The sequence below is a fragment of the Alternaria metachromatica genome (genome assembly GCF_023757995.1).
Source record: "Alternaria metachromatica strain BMP 0045 chromosome Unknown scaffold_26, whole genome shotgun sequence".
Classification (NCBI taxonomy): domain Eukaryota; kingdom Fungi; phylum Ascomycota; class Dothideomycetes; order Pleosporales; family Pleosporaceae; genus Alternaria; species Alternaria metachromatica.
In genome coordinates this window covers 350,401-364,831 of record NW_026055517.1, presented here as the reverse complement: position 1 = coordinate 364,831, position 14,431 = coordinate 350,401, and the positions used below count along the sequence as shown (strand labels likewise).

At 53.1% G+C, this 14,431-nt stretch overlaps 5 protein-coding genes across 5 annotated transcripts; 3 read left to right on the top strand and 2 right to left on the bottom strand.

The window, feature by feature from the left end:
• Positions 1 to 34: 34 nt before the first annotated feature.
• J4E83_008728 (uncharacterized protein) lies at positions 35 to 784 on the bottom strand (the record flags this gene model as incomplete). The annotated part of the gene is made up of 2 exons (XM_049335622.1): positions 35 to 479; positions 780 to 784. The coding sequence occupies 2 exons, from the start codon at positions 782 to 784 to the stop codon at positions 35 to 37; spliced, it is 450 nt and encodes a 149-aa protein (XP_049185358.1).
• Positions 785 to 1,933: 1,149 nt separating this feature from the next.
• Positions 1,934 to 3,100, top strand: J4E83_008727 (uncharacterized protein; the record flags this gene model as incomplete). Its single annotated transcript, XM_049335621.1, has 1 exon — positions 1,934 to 3,100. The coding sequence occupies one exon, from the start codon at positions 1,934 to 1,936 to the stop codon at positions 3,098 to 3,100; it is 1,167 nt and encodes a 388-aa protein (XP_049185357.1).
• Positions 3,101 to 3,175: 75 nt separating this feature from the next.
• On the bottom strand, positions 3,176 to 4,078 carry J4E83_008726 (uncharacterized protein; the record flags this gene model as incomplete). Its single annotated transcript, XM_049335620.1, has 2 exons — positions 3,176 to 3,235; positions 3,284 to 4,078. The coding sequence occupies 2 exons, from the start codon at positions 4,076 to 4,078 to the stop codon at positions 3,176 to 3,178; spliced, it is 855 nt and encodes a 284-aa protein (XP_049185356.1).
• Positions 4,079 to 5,072: 994 nt separating this feature from the next.
• J4E83_008725 (uncharacterized protein) lies at positions 5,073 to 5,936 on the top strand (the record flags this gene model as incomplete). The annotated part of the gene is made up of 3 exons (XM_049335619.1): positions 5,073 to 5,276; positions 5,317 to 5,522; positions 5,858 to 5,936. 3 exons carry the CDS (start codon positions 5,073 to 5,075, stop codon positions 5,934 to 5,936), a joined length of 489 nt encoding a protein of 162 aa, XP_049185355.1.
• Positions 5,937 to 7,007: 1,071 nt separating this feature from the next.
• On the top strand, positions 7,008 to 7,567 carry J4E83_008724 (uncharacterized protein; the record flags this gene model as incomplete). The annotated part of the gene is made up of 2 exons (XM_049335618.1): positions 7,008 to 7,232; positions 7,301 to 7,567. 2 exons carry the CDS (start codon positions 7,008 to 7,010, stop codon positions 7,565 to 7,567), a joined length of 492 nt encoding a protein of 163 aa, XP_049185354.1.
• Between the last annotated feature and the right edge of the window lie 6,864 nt (positions 7,568 to 14,431).

Below are 14,431 nucleotides of genomic sequence, written 5' to 3'. Positions count from 1 at the left end.
CACCATCGCATTAACCGGTGCCCCTTTCAAGCTGTCAGGACTTCTTTCCAATTACTCCAGCTAGCGCGCCTTCGGCGGCTTTCTTGAGCAGCTCCCGATCTTCATCGCTCATGTGATCCACCTTCTCGACAAGCAACTTCTTCAGAAACATGTTCTCTTTCTTCAGCCCATCGTTTTCGGCTTCGAGCTTCTTAGTCCGGTCTTGCATCTTTTGACTCGTCTCCATGAGCTGCTGCTCGCGCTGCTTCTTCTTCTGCCGGAAGCGTGCGGAAGCAGCTTGATTGCGTTTTCGCTTGTCTTCTTCTGCTTCTACAACAACCGGATCGGTGAGGAGACTTGCATTGGTGCGTTCGGGCGATGTGGCTGATGATGTGGATGTTGCGATGCTGTCGGGGTATGGCGTGCGATAAGCGTTGATGTTGAAGCTTTGTGTAACGGGAGAGAATCCCTGGAGATCATCGAAGCCGATCTGAAGCGCACTGTCGTGCTCGTAGTGTTGCGGGATTTGTCCTGTCATGGTCGGCATTGCAGGCGCCTCGGAGGTGTACGGTAGGCCTTAGAATGACGTTAGTGACCATTGTCTGAGGCGAACAAAAAACAGCCCAGAAGATGCGGTGAACGCTGGGTATTTCATCGATCGAACGATTGACGCAACAACATGCGTCTGTGCACAGCTTGCATACACACCTCCCTAGGCAGGTATGCAATTGTTGCAAGTCCCGTCGCCGCGTTCGATCACGTGCAGCTAGCGAGAGCACGCCATCCCATCCCGAACAAACGTCATCCAGGCCTGGCAACTCAGAGGCACAGGAACGACATCCATACGCAGGCAAAGCGCCTAATGGGAAGGACAAAGAGTTCGTTGGGGATGATGTACATGAAGTTGATGGGATGGAGATAAATAGAGGGGTTGCGCTTACCTGGTGCCGACACACCACTGCTGTGCAATGCATACGCAAATTGCTGGGTCTGCGCGATGACATCCTGAGACTGTATGTGCAGTGAATGCAGGTGTTGTCCGCTGGGGTCATATTCGTGGTTGTGATGAAGATTGGCGGCGTCGAGGATATCGAAGAGATCACGTCCAGAGGAATTCCCATTCGCATGTACGTCGGTGAAGGTCGGCTGCCCAAAAGCTTGCTGAAGATAAGTTTCCGACATTACTCTCCATCGGCAACATGCGTTCTCGCGCAATCGCGTCTGTTCCTTTTGTCGTTCGTTTTCTGATCGTCGGCCTCAGGGTCGGGGGAATGTTGTTGAGCTTCGCGCTGGCCTTTTGAGGGGGTTGAGGGTTGACGTTCGCTCCCTGCAGGCGCGATGGTGTGCCACCCTATGAGAATCACACAAATGCCCACCGGCATGCGCTTATGGGCAGCGCACCCCACTGCCACAATTGCCTTTTTGGCAGCCATGGGAAATGGCGATCGCGTCGGATTGCGCCATATTTCTCATACGATTGTCAACGTCCTCCACGCTTTTACCTAAATTGCGCCGCCGAACAGCGTCGCAATACCAGCGCGCAGTGTTCCCGTGTCTTACTCGCATGTTCGTAATCGCGAAGACCCGTGCTTGGGTGGGGCGGTATCTGCATGAGGCGTCCATGGGTCGCAGTGAGCTCGCGGCAATGCTGAGCCGGAGGCACTGGGCAAAGTCCATTTTCCCAAAACCCATTTCGTGCTGTCTCGTCCATGCATCGTGACCGATTGTTTTGTGAACGCAACCTTTACTCCTCTTCAAATAACTCTTGTCTTGCTGTATGTCTGAGACATGTAATGGGCGTGTCAGTAGTGATCGTAACGTTGTGTAGAGTGAGTCGTCGATACACAATGTCTACACACTCCGCGGAGTAGGGATATAAATCAGTACTTCCAGGTACACGGCATGGACACCGGACGCCTATACCAATAGAATATACTGGGAGAACAATCCCGATATGAAGACTCGAACACACTATGCAACACTTGGGCTGGCCCCGAACGCAACACCGGAAGTCATACGTGCAGCGTACAAAGCCCTGGTGCTGAAGTACTTTGATGAGCTCCCGGAGATGATCGGTGCTGAGGGCGTTGCGCGTGCTGCTGCGCTTGAGAAAATTCATGAGGCGGTTGATGTCTTAGACGACCAGAGCCAGAAAGCTGTCTACGACGCTGAGCTTGCAGGGAAGGATGACGAGGTCATTGACGAAGCCTCTGCCTTTCACCATTCTCCTCGCTCTACACTGGAAGACTGCACAACAGCGCTTACGATAGAGGAGCAGAAGAACTCGATGCGCGCTCGGGTACGTGGGCAAGTCAAATACTGGCGAGTGCTGCGCGAGAAACGTCGTGAGGCCGAGGCGCGTCTGAGTGTAGACGAGCTCAAGAGCCTGGTGGAGATCTGGAAAGAAGCCGAGCTCGAGAACGCAGCCGATCCTGTGATGAAGGCTCGATGTGCCACCGTCACTTACGAATACGTGGATGAGCTGAACTCTCGTGAGCGAGAGCTTGGGGAGCGGCCAGCAAAGGCTTCAACACCGACACGCACAACAGAGATGCCCACAACGCCAGTCGCGAAGAAACATCGTCCGAAGACACCATGTGCGCCAACAAAGTCAATTGCTCCTGCACGCATATCGTCATCGATTAAAGCAGATGTTGCTGCCCAAAAACCCCGTTTTGATGCGTCGCCGACACCTGCATCATCCTCTCGTGTAGGCGCGCGCGCCGCCGAGCTTGAACGGGCCGAAGAAAAGCGGGTCGAAGCAGCCAAGGGTGGGGCCGAAGCCCGCAAGGAACGGAAGGCCCAGATTGAGGCGGCCAAGCAAGCCGCACTTGAGAAAAAGGCGGTCGCTGCTCGTGCCTTCAAAGCGGACCTGAAAGCGGCAGCTGGCGAGCGGGATCGTGCGAAGGCTGAGCACATCGCAAAAGCTCGAGCCAAGGTCCGCGGAGGACCAGTTGACATCAATGATGCTACTGGTGGTTTTGTCGCTTCTGGAGAACAAGAGGGTATGTTGTCGCATGGGGTTGATGCCTCCGATGAGGGTATGTCGGAAGACGTCAAGCTACAAGCGGACAAACGTTTCGATGCATGTGGCATCGAACACAGTGACCTCTGTTACTGAGGAGATTACAGTACGCGGGTAGTTGCGTAGATGAAGATGCATCAAAGCACACTCTATGGGCGTGTTTGGTACTGGCTATACGGTGTAGCGCGTGGTGACACGTATGCCATGGACGTGATTTTCCCATCCTCTTCTCTGATTTATATTAGTCAATGCAAATAACACTGAAGCAAACCCGCTCACCTTCGCTCTTGCCCATACGCATATCCAATCGCCATCTTGTAGAGAGTCAATGAAGTTCTCGCCACGTCCAGAGCCTTCGTTGCCTTCCCATGTTGGATTTTCTCTACATCCCCAGACAACACGATATCTTCGAATGAAGTCGCCATCGAAGACAGATGTGGCTCTTGCGACTTCGTTGCCTTGCAGATACCAAGCGTGTTGACCTTTAATACCCATCGGGCGTGACGGGTCATCATGTAGAAACGTCATAGCCCGCATCTCGTCGCAGTGTAACCTCTGTGGCTCCGTAGTCGATGGCGAGCGTGGTACATTGCTGAAGCCCAGGTCACCGCATATGCTGTCTATGACGCTGTGGATGTTGCTTTGGGGGTACATGTTGTCCTCGAAGTTTTCAGCGACGGTTTCATCGTCCATATCGCTGGTCGGAAACTGCGGGCGCACGATAGAGACCTCAAACCATGAAGAGGTGTTGTATGTGCCACTTGTACCCTCTGTTGTCCAGCCCTGGTCGTGACTGACAATCAGAAACTCCATCTCTTTGAGTCTGGGCGTTTCGTGATGCGTGGTTTCGGGCTTGTCAAAGATTATCCTCATTAATGGAGACGCGGCGGAGAAGTTGTCGGAGAACTCTTCGTCCAGAATCACAAGAGTCCTGTCATTTTCATGGACGTGCTCGACCCAGTAACGAGCCTTGTCCAGAATGTCGAGGACGAGTTCGTTGGGAAGTCCTAGGCGGTGATGGAGGAGGGCACGGGTGCGATGAACATCACGGCGACGGGGCACGAACGGTCTCATAGAGCTGCTTTAGTATTTGGCGCTTTCGGTCGGTCGCAGTGCAGAAGAATCAGGGTTGAGAGGTTAAAGAGGGTCGCTGTGGCATGTGTGCGAAGTCACCCAATGGCAGGTGGGCTAGTGGAGAAACAGGCTTAGTGTCGCCCGCACCATCCCCCCGACGAGCCGAGAGTTACCACGGATCGGCACGCATGACAACTGGCGCATTCGGCCCTGCTGCCCATGTTTAGCTGGATCCTTATTCTAACCTCAGTGGAAATGCGAGAGACTGCAGTATTGTATGGCATTGCCGCTGTTGGTGTGGCAGGCATGCAGCGTCTAGCAGAGCTACGGTGACTCACCGCAGGAAGCTCCTCGACAACCATCCCGGAATATTCGTCCACACTTCAGAGCATGTGCACGCGTTCTTCTACGTCAATTTCTCGAAATGTCTTGCATCAAATCCTCCGTTCATGTCAAAATGTCATACTGTTATCGGCGCGACAATATGGTAGGTTGGGGGATAAGTCAGTCTGTTCCTTTCACTTGCAGATCATCTTAGTAGACTGTGCTCACTCGACTTATTGCGCAAAGCACGCTCAACGCACCACCATCAGTTCAGGAGTTTCTACTCCGTCGTGCTTGCGTTATGGAACGTCTCTTATACCGCGAAGCATCCGCTCAAGACCTCGCTAATACAACCGCAACTTTCAGTGTCACAAGTAGGTGCCTTCGCGCAGTGACTAACATTCCAGCGCTTGTGAACAGTGAAAGGTTCAGACGAATTCGACTGGACTAGGTTCTCAATCTTTCATTGCTCCTCGATTAGCTTCTAGAAAGAGAAAGCACCGCCCTCCAATCGATTCAACTTGTTGCTCACAAGCATCGCTGGAACGACCACAAGTCATTCAAGGGTATTTTTGCCAGGTCAAATCTCGTACGATTACATTACTGATCATCCTATAGTCCCTCGACCTCACTACCTACTCCACCGCCAAGTCGACGAAAATTCACCGCGATGTCCTCAACCAATACCGAAGAACGCCTCCGCAAACTCTGGCAAGACAAGCAGCGCCAAGAACACGCGAAGATGCGTCTCTGCGACGACCTTCAGCGCGAGGCCGTGACCTACAACAACAAGGCCCTCCACTATCGGCAAGAGCGAGATTTCTTCCAATCAGTTCGAAATGGCATCCGTAGGCAGGAGGCTCAAGTTTCGCTTGTATGTACTTTGAGCAACAAGACGCATTCTTCCCTCTCAGGCACCCGTTGTCCCGAATCAGCAATTCGCTAATGAGCTATTGCAGGAGAAATGGTCAGCGCATGCGGTCGGCAAACACTACGACCTAGGGAAGCAGATCCAAAAGCTCGTCGTCATCACCGCGGCCCGCAAGAAGCTTCAAGAACAGCTCGGTATGCCTGCTACCGAGGATGGCTATGTCGACTGCGGTAAGCATGCTGGAATCGGGTCAGTCACGCACTCAGACTACAATCAAAGTTCTTCGCTAACTTTTGAGCAGTATGTTCTATCTCCATCGACATTTCACAGCAACGTATATTGGAAGTCAATAACAGCGCGCAACAGTCTCCAGCAGCTTAGACGACGCACTCGACAGCTTCCTGTTTTTGCTGACGTCTTGATAGGCAACCGATACCTGCTACTCAATCACGAGCTAGATTCGACGACTAGCGTTCGACACTACATGGACGAGAACATGGGCGGGTCTTCGCTTTTCGCGGACGAGGAGTGGCGGTCGTAGACACCATTGGGCTATACTGCTAGGCAACTTTGGTTGACTGTAGCTTCGTCTTGTGTGAGCTGGTCGAGGGGTTACAGGCGCCATATCCAGAGATAAAGGGTGACGACCGGAGGGAGGAGTGAGCTACTTTAGTAGTTGTAGTGATGGGTATCAAAGTTGTAGGACGAGATTGTAATGAGCATTGTGGATATGGAATGAGTAACAGTGCAACGAGTGTTGTGTTAGAAAAAGAGTAGATAGCTAAATAGATGAACTCATTACAACCAGCATCACCTTCACATGTTTACATAGGCTTCGAAGCAGTGACGATAGTTCTGTAGTTGTTCAAATCTACAAGATGTCAAACGGCCATTTATATCCTCATTCCTGTCGCCCGTGGCCCCTGGAAACATTAACATCATACCACCTATACATTGTAACAAAAGCTCTGTAGGCCTGTTTGCCCATGTATGCTCGCCAGCATTCAGTACTTCTCGTCCACGAGACGCCTTTCCCCAACCACGCGAGAAGATGCGAAAAGGGACGAGAAAGTGGTCGGCTTGGGAAGGAAGGCGACGTGGAAGATCGAACAAAGAAGGGAAACGAAGAGAACATGATGAGAAGATGAAGAGTCGTAGCCGGGCGTAAATCATGATTTCGTGATGTGAGGCTGTCGTTGCCAAAACAGAAGCGGCTTCAGGCGCATAGCTGTAGGTTCAGTCACAAAAGAGATACGTGATCGATGCAGGGGTTCATTTGCGCCTCGTCCGGAGGTGAACGGACGTCTGAAGTCCAATAGTAGCTGTGCAGGGTGTACTGACCTACAAATTGGAAAGAGACTTTCGCACGCCCTTTACATCTTCTCCTCGTCGTGCGACCCGTCGCAGATACAAAATACCTCTGTAACGGGTGTGTAAGAGTTTGACGAGTACAGTCGAAACGTCATAGCGTCGGGTCGTGTTGACGAAGCCTCTATCAAGACGCAACTCCCTCTCGCTACCCCGCCACACACCCGCACCACCACGTTCCGATTTGACCAAGACTTTGGTATCTTGTTGAGGATCTCACCCCAAACTCCATAGTAAGTCTTTTTGCGCAAGCGAGAGCGTGCTTTTCGACCCGCGACTGACAGTTTTTGCTGCCCTACAGACCACCGTCCCCACAAGCATCCCGCGACCAAAGACAACGCCGATACTCGTACTTACGAGCTAGGCATGCCCGCGCCAGAGATAAAGAGGTCGGCGGAGGCGACAAGGAGGTACTTGGCCGATACGCGCAGAAAGGAGGCGGAGAAGATGGTCATTTGCGAAGGTATACAGCGCGAGGTCGTAGCTCTCGACAGCAAGGCCAAGTACTGGGGAGAGCGCGCCGCCCACTACCAGGCCTGGGGAGATCGGCGAAGACAGAGGCTTCATGCTCGGACTGCCTTGAATCTTCAAGTAAGTCGGGACTCGAAGGCACATCCGCCCAGCCTAGAAAATCGTGGCTAACCAATCCTCTGCAACAGGAAGTTTTCGACAAGAGCGCCGCGGACCGTGACGAGATTCTCGAACTCGAGATCAACGTGCTCCTATGTGTGACCCGCCTCCGTAAGCTAATTCAACGAAAGCTCCGCATGGCGCCAACGCGGGTCGACTACCTCTACAACGGCAACACCTCAAACCGGGGCGAGCGCTTCGTACTCCTCGACCCGGAGGTGGACTCCGCTACAAGTGTCCAGAACTACATGGACACTCGCATGGCCGGATCATCGTTGTTCGCGAACGAGCTGTAGCTCCCATTGGCCTTGGCTTGATGTAGGGGCGGAAGACTCAAGGGGGATTGAAGCGACAGCCCATACTGGCACCATTTGCAGTACCCTCGCGCCCGATAGCTCGCCCCATACTAGACCTGGGCATAGACGGGGTGATACACGGCGTAATGGATAGCTCTTAGCACCTAGACAACGGCGTCGCGGCGCAGAACCGTATCGGACATGGATAGATGAGGCAGGAAAGATACATGAATAGAAAAGAAACCCATACCTACCTTTGCAGCGACGCTGCAGTATCCACACCATTGGAGTCTGAGGCATGCCAGCAGCATGCTGGATCGTGAGGCCTACGTGATGTCTATATTTTTGTGCTGCGCATGCCGTCAGGTATCCTCGAGGCCCTCAAGGCGAATGTTGCAGCGGCCAGGCGCGGTTTGGCGCTTCTGAAGTCGACCAAGCGGTACGTATCGCTGCCATCTCGCGTGATACGTCATAGATCGTGGCCATAGAATTGCAGTATTACTTTCCGAATTTCCGAATGCGAGCATATAGCAATTATGCCAATGCTGCACTTGGAGGAGATTAACCCGCTGTCGCATCCTGGCCTACGCCATCCGCGCTCGAGCCCTTCAGCTGACATGTCATGTCCACGCCGACAAGCGCAGACTTGCTGTCAAAGCAGCTTACCTCGAAGCTGCGTCTCTCCTAAGTCTCATCTCTAGACATAAAAGGGCAAAGTCCAAGTAGACGTCCTTCGCAAACGAAGTTGCTGCTACTGCTGCTGTTGCTGCTGTTGCTGCTGCAGAAGCGAAGACTCGGAAGAGCGGGCGTGTTGAACCAACCCGCCTCGCCTCTCGAGGAAAGCATATAAGAAGAGCTCTACACAAGCACAAAAGGTTGCACCTGCCTCTAGATAGACATCACATCTTACCTTAGCAGTAGAATAGTAATTAGAGAAAAGACAGGGCTGCACCAGCCTCTAGTCGCAGTACGCCCTGCTCAAGCTTTCGCGGTGTAAAAAAGATAACAAAAAAGAGCAAAAATTACGGACTTTCAACCGCGGGAACTCCACCACCTATTTTCGAACCTGGTGATACACAAGTTAGTAACTTGTTTTCTGTCAAGGCCTCATCGGCCAGGGTACGACGTTGGGTCACCATCCCAACGCCGTACGAGATATTGGCAAGATTAGAGCAATTATATAGCCAAAGGACTTCGAGGTTGCTATGGTGGCCTTTGTTGATTTTCGAGGCGCGAAGGGGCGCGTGCTTGTGCGGGGATTACGCGGGGCGGGGCAGCGGCGGCGAGCGCAGAGACTGCTTCACATCGTCCACGGCGGCGAGGAGGCAGGGGTCTGCCAGTGAGACGAAGCTCCGCTTAGGCGTGAGCTGCTGCTCGTCGCGTTGAGCTCGCTCCTGTAGCCTGAGTTGCACGTTCCGGAGCGTGTGTGACATCTCAGGCTATGTACACAACCAGCCATGACATGTACGTCAAGCCTGGTAAGATCAGGGTAGCCTCGATGGCGCACATCTCCTGAAGCATTGAAGGCTCTTCTAGATCGTGGTGTTTGCGCTGCATGCCGGTCCGGTCTGACGTCGCTCATATGTGGCAGCGGATGTCCGCGCATCCACGTCTGCACCCATGCCTGCATCCACGGCATGCATTCGTTCAGCATTGCGCATCGGGATGGAAAGACGCAATTGCCATCGTGAAGTGCAAATACGCTCAACACTCGTGAATGCATTTGATGTGCGTTTTTGGTGGTACCCGGAACAAGTTGAGACGGGGGTGAAGCTGGTCACACGCAGCGGCATCTCCTTGTCGCTCACCTCGCCTCGAGTCCGTGATGTCGCGCATTAATTGCTGGGTGTATGTGATACCGTCGTTGATAGTCTTTGACTCTTGAGCGTGACTTCGATAATGCCTCAGCTTATGTCCGCGGTCGCAAGTTTCGAAATCTTGATACGTGATGAGCTATGCCTTCTCTTACCGGTACATCTTTGTAGCGGCAGACTGATAGCCAAATTCCACGCATCGAGTCGTGAATTTCGGAAGTGTATAGCATAAACGCATAAACCCATCTTGCATACATGGTCAGGTAAGACCTGAAGCACAGGTGTTGGAGTCGTGTTTCCGGGCGAGTCAGGCTTGGCTACCTCCAAGCATAAGACGACAGAGTAAGGGTGGGATCGAGGTGAGTTCTGGTGTATTCAACAAAATGCCGATCGCAGCAGCAGGGTTCTGTTAAAGGTTGATCTCTTTCTGGGGTGAGACAGATACGATATGTGGTCCTCCAAGGTGAGAGACTCTCTCACCCCTGAATATAGCGAAGGTCAATCCAACGGGGGAGCGAAGATGACCCGTCGAAGAGCTTTCGAGACGATTTGGATGAAGCACATACTTGTGGAGTTATGTATGCGAAGGCAAATAGCCGAAGGGCGTTGATCTGAAGCACAGGCAGCCATACTTCGTGACGCTGTTCCGTGATAGTGGCGGATCAATGGCGGACTTAGAAGAGACGCCCCATGATCCGTATTCCGTCAAACCAGCTTCATGAGGGCTTCTTATCGAGTCAGCCCTTGAAGTAGCTGATCCTCACACGTTCCGCTGGGGGAGGCTGTTACGCAACGGACATCCTCTTCATGGAAATATGATACGATGCAAAGAAGGCCAATAAGGGGTCTCCGTGTCGAAGAGCGTAAGGTGGAGTGCGTGTCGATGCGCGTGCCACTCGATACCAATGTATCAAAGCCGCAGATTGTTCAGCAGCCCATATGTTCGCTGCTCAAATGCCGAAGGTTTGCTGACGTCATTGGCCATCTCCTTACATCGTTCGATGGCGAATTGTACGCTATGCCCCTCATTGCAGTTCCGGAGATGAGTGCCACTCGACGAACAGCAGGTTTGCGCTACCTTCAGGTAACCCCTGACAAGCCCGCATCATGTGGCAAATTCATAACCCCCAAAGTTCGCGTCGAGACCGATGCCTTGGTATCAAGATCATGTCCAATTGCAGCCGTGCAGTGTTGCGGCGTTGCGATCAGACAAGGTTGGTCCTTCGAGCTCCTCCAATAGGTATGATCATGTTTGCGCAGTCAAAAAATCTGAAAGAAAATAGACATGCTGCCGCTCGCTTATAGATGCTGACTCCAGTCTGGAACTTGAGGCTCTTTCAAGGGGCCCGCGATGATGTCTCATATGCGGAGATGCCCGGAAGTCCGCTGTCGACCAGCCATGTAACATCTACAACAGATGCCGGCTTCTCTAACTTCGCTTCCCTCTAGAATGGCGGACAAGCAAGCATGCGCATCAAATGTGGCTTCAAGACCAGTATGCGTTATGATAAGCTGAAAGATAGCGCATACATGTCACCTGCTAGACCACCTGTATGCTCGTTTACCAATTCATACCCTATAAAGCATGCTTGGAAATGCAAAAAGAGGTGTGCAAGCATCTGATCTTGCGCTGTGGACAGCTGACCAGAAATGGTTTGACGAGATGATGTATGGTGCAATGGCGGAGGCAAAAAAAAGCCAGGAATTACATGCTACTCAATGGTAACAAGACACGGCGGTGAATCGAACCTGGGTGATGTTAGCCAACCATTCATTCAAGTGATGAACAGTGGTCCGATCCTCTAACCAATGCAAGGCGCCTGGTAGCCACTACTACCAGGAACCCGACACCTGGGACCTTTTGATGGAAATATCCAGAAATTTTTTGTATATATAACGACAACAACTTACTTTCGGTATGTTTGGTGAAGGAGATTGGCGGGATCGTCTGATTGGCATCGCGGGGGTGTGGGGCAGGCACGGCGGCGACAGGGTCACCATCCAGGCACTTTGCGTGACCAATGGAGAGGCCGTCGTCGAGTAGCTCCTTCTTCTCCACCATCTCATGCCTGTCTTGCTTCTGTACGTCCATCGTCCTATGTTGGGTCGTTTATAGGGCTGGCCATGGACATGCCCTAATTAGGCGGCCTTCACGTCTTGCAATTCGATATGCGTTCCGCCCACAACAAGTCTCAAGGCATCTCCGTCTTGAGTTTGAGCTGTCCACCTGAGCTGCAGCTTGATGCAAATATAAGGGAAGCGTGTCATGCAGGGAGCTGCACCGACTTGTCGCGATCAGAAATCTCTAAAGTTTGTTCCGCAGCGAGACACCAGTACACTCTGTGCCTATGTCTGAGGAGCACTTTGCAAGTATGACACTCCATCTCATCACGCTGATTGGGGTGTGTAGACGCAGCCTCATGTTTGCATGCGCAGCGCAGGTGCACGGCCAGCGCACAAACTGTAAGAGTGGTCTTGAAGCCCCTGCATCGCCATCCTTGTGACGTCCCGTTAAGAGACACGATACGATGGAGGCTCTACGTGCGGCTTTTGTTGTTGCGCCGCTCGCATGATGGTTCTCACGTCTGCAAAGTGCGAGTCTTGTTGACTCCCGTGGTGTCCGCACTCCATCACCTCCGCCACCCCGACACCTCCCACCGCGACAACGCGATAGCAGTGTCGTCAAGGTAGAGTCGTCTGATACAGAAGACGTGACGATGAGAGGAAGGCGAGTCGTTTCCTGTCGGGCTGACTTGATCGCAGATCTTGTGCGATGTCCAAAACTCCCAACGCCCTGTCCACGAAGTCTTCAACACCGCTGCGATCGGCTCCGCCGCAGCAACAGTCGTTCTCGAGTTGCTCGTCCTTGGAACATTCGATCACCAGCGCTACTTCGGCGCCCTGCTTTACCACGCCGATACGGAGGCACGGAAGCAGCACCGACAGGCTGCATCGCCCCGCCAGGCGCACGAAGAACGCATCCCAGATCCATGCAGCACCACGAGACATACGACAGAAAGCGATCTCCAGGCAGAGCATCACGGCACCGGAGCCACCAGACTGCTTGCAGTGGTTCTGGAGCCCACCGGAAGCCGCCGTGGCACTCGATCCTTCTTCATCACCGGACAAGCTCAAGGGCGGGGGTGAAGCCCTGCACACGCGAAGATCGGGCGGTCCCTCTACCATCGGATAGATACATCCCACAAGCCGGCAATGTCGTACACCAAACGCGCGCCACGATGCAAGACAGCTTTGTCGCAATTGATTGAGGCCCGCGAGTCGCCGCGACCAACGATGCGAACACCGCACAAACATAACGTAGTGAGGCAGGCGGAAGTCTCCTGACTATGGCTCTCCGGCGGCGTGAACCTCTCAGCCACCAGGAATATCGGCGCTGAGAAGCCTGCGCGAGCAGCTTCAACAAACGATATCTCTCGCGACACGAGTGCTCAGCTACTCAGCGGATGCACTGGGAAACAAAATTGTCGGTCCTGGAGCTTGACATACCGGCCCTGGACGTGGCAACCACCGTATCAATGCCATGACTAGTGGCGCCGAATGAAGACCTGGACGGATATCTCGCTGGCGAATCTGACTTCGGCTGGACGACTCTTCTGTGGTTGGACGCCGTAACGATGGTTTACGGAGTCGAACATTGGAACCATGACCATAAGAGCTTGGAACAAGAGCTCAGACTGTCGATACATGGAGCCATCAGTCTTGCTCGGACGTCTTACTCTTTGACATCTTCTCAAAGTACGAGGTCGCAGGTAACTTGTTTGACATGCCACCATGACAAACTTGCCGATGTACCCAGGGGAACGGTGTATCAAGCACGCACTCGCGACGGAAACATAGCGTCTTGAGGGCAGATAGGTCGTTGCGGTCGCTAGACTCATGCATCTGCGCCTTTGAACCTAATACTGATTGGATGAATTGTCGGCATTGCCAAAGCATTGGTGAGTGTAAAACCCAAGGAAGTTTACCGACGGCTGGAGGACCTTGCCAGCCCAAAACCAGAGGGGCCACGCAGGTGGAGGAGCCTGATACCGTCGACCGACGGTTCAAGACGCGTGATTTCAGCACCTCTTTGCCGACTACGTCAGATACCGTGGTCTGGTCGACTGAAGTTGAAGAACTGGCCTGCACTTGTCGACCCGACAAGCACTATGCAAGGCTCGGCATGACTTCGTCGATGGGCCCCGTGGGAGAGTACGGGACGATACATTCAGGTACAAGCTGTCGCAACGATCGTGAACGCGCTCGTGTATCCAGTCCAGACACGATCAAGGCCGACGGGATGTTGCGAAGTTGCTGATGCTCTAATCCGCAGTAGTGGCTTCAGCTAGGAGATGATACGCTCGCTAAAGTTCAGACTGTAGTGCATCCACGTCGTACCTAAGGTGAGACACCCCATAAGGCCAAATCGTTTTGCAACAGTCTGTAGCATCAGACGCAGGCCTTGCATTGTTGCCGACTTGTAGTGATACATCGGAAAGCCAGCCTACTCCATGCAAGTGTGAGCGAGGTGACGCTCTGAACGCCAAAGATTGCGCAGCTTTCGATTTGCAGCAAGACTGGATATGTCCTCGTGTGCCTCGAGCATGCGCAGGAGCCGTTGTTGTTGCAGCGATTAAGCTGTTCGATGCGAGTTTCGCATCGTCTGCCCGTCCGCTCCTGCTTTCTTCTGTCGACTGGTTCTGCGGTACAACGCGCAAGGCTCTTGCGGTCTGTGTCCCTACGCCTGATGCAGGGCTCGGTATCAGCATGGCGACGCATCATAGCTGTTGCATGACGAAGACTGTAGCTGTGGAGACCATGCCAGCGAGCTTCCGCCGAACGAACAACAACGAGATGATGCGAAATTGTGTGTCGATTTGCCGACCGAGCAACCGCTGCAAACTTCCTTTTGTGGCCCACAACCCGCAACGTACCCATTACCTTCTCTTACCAGATCTTCTGCGAGACAGAGACGGACGTTGTGTCGATGCGAAACAGCCGAAGTATGGGATTGTAGTACTCGCGTACTCGATGTCGATAGGCAAGGGAG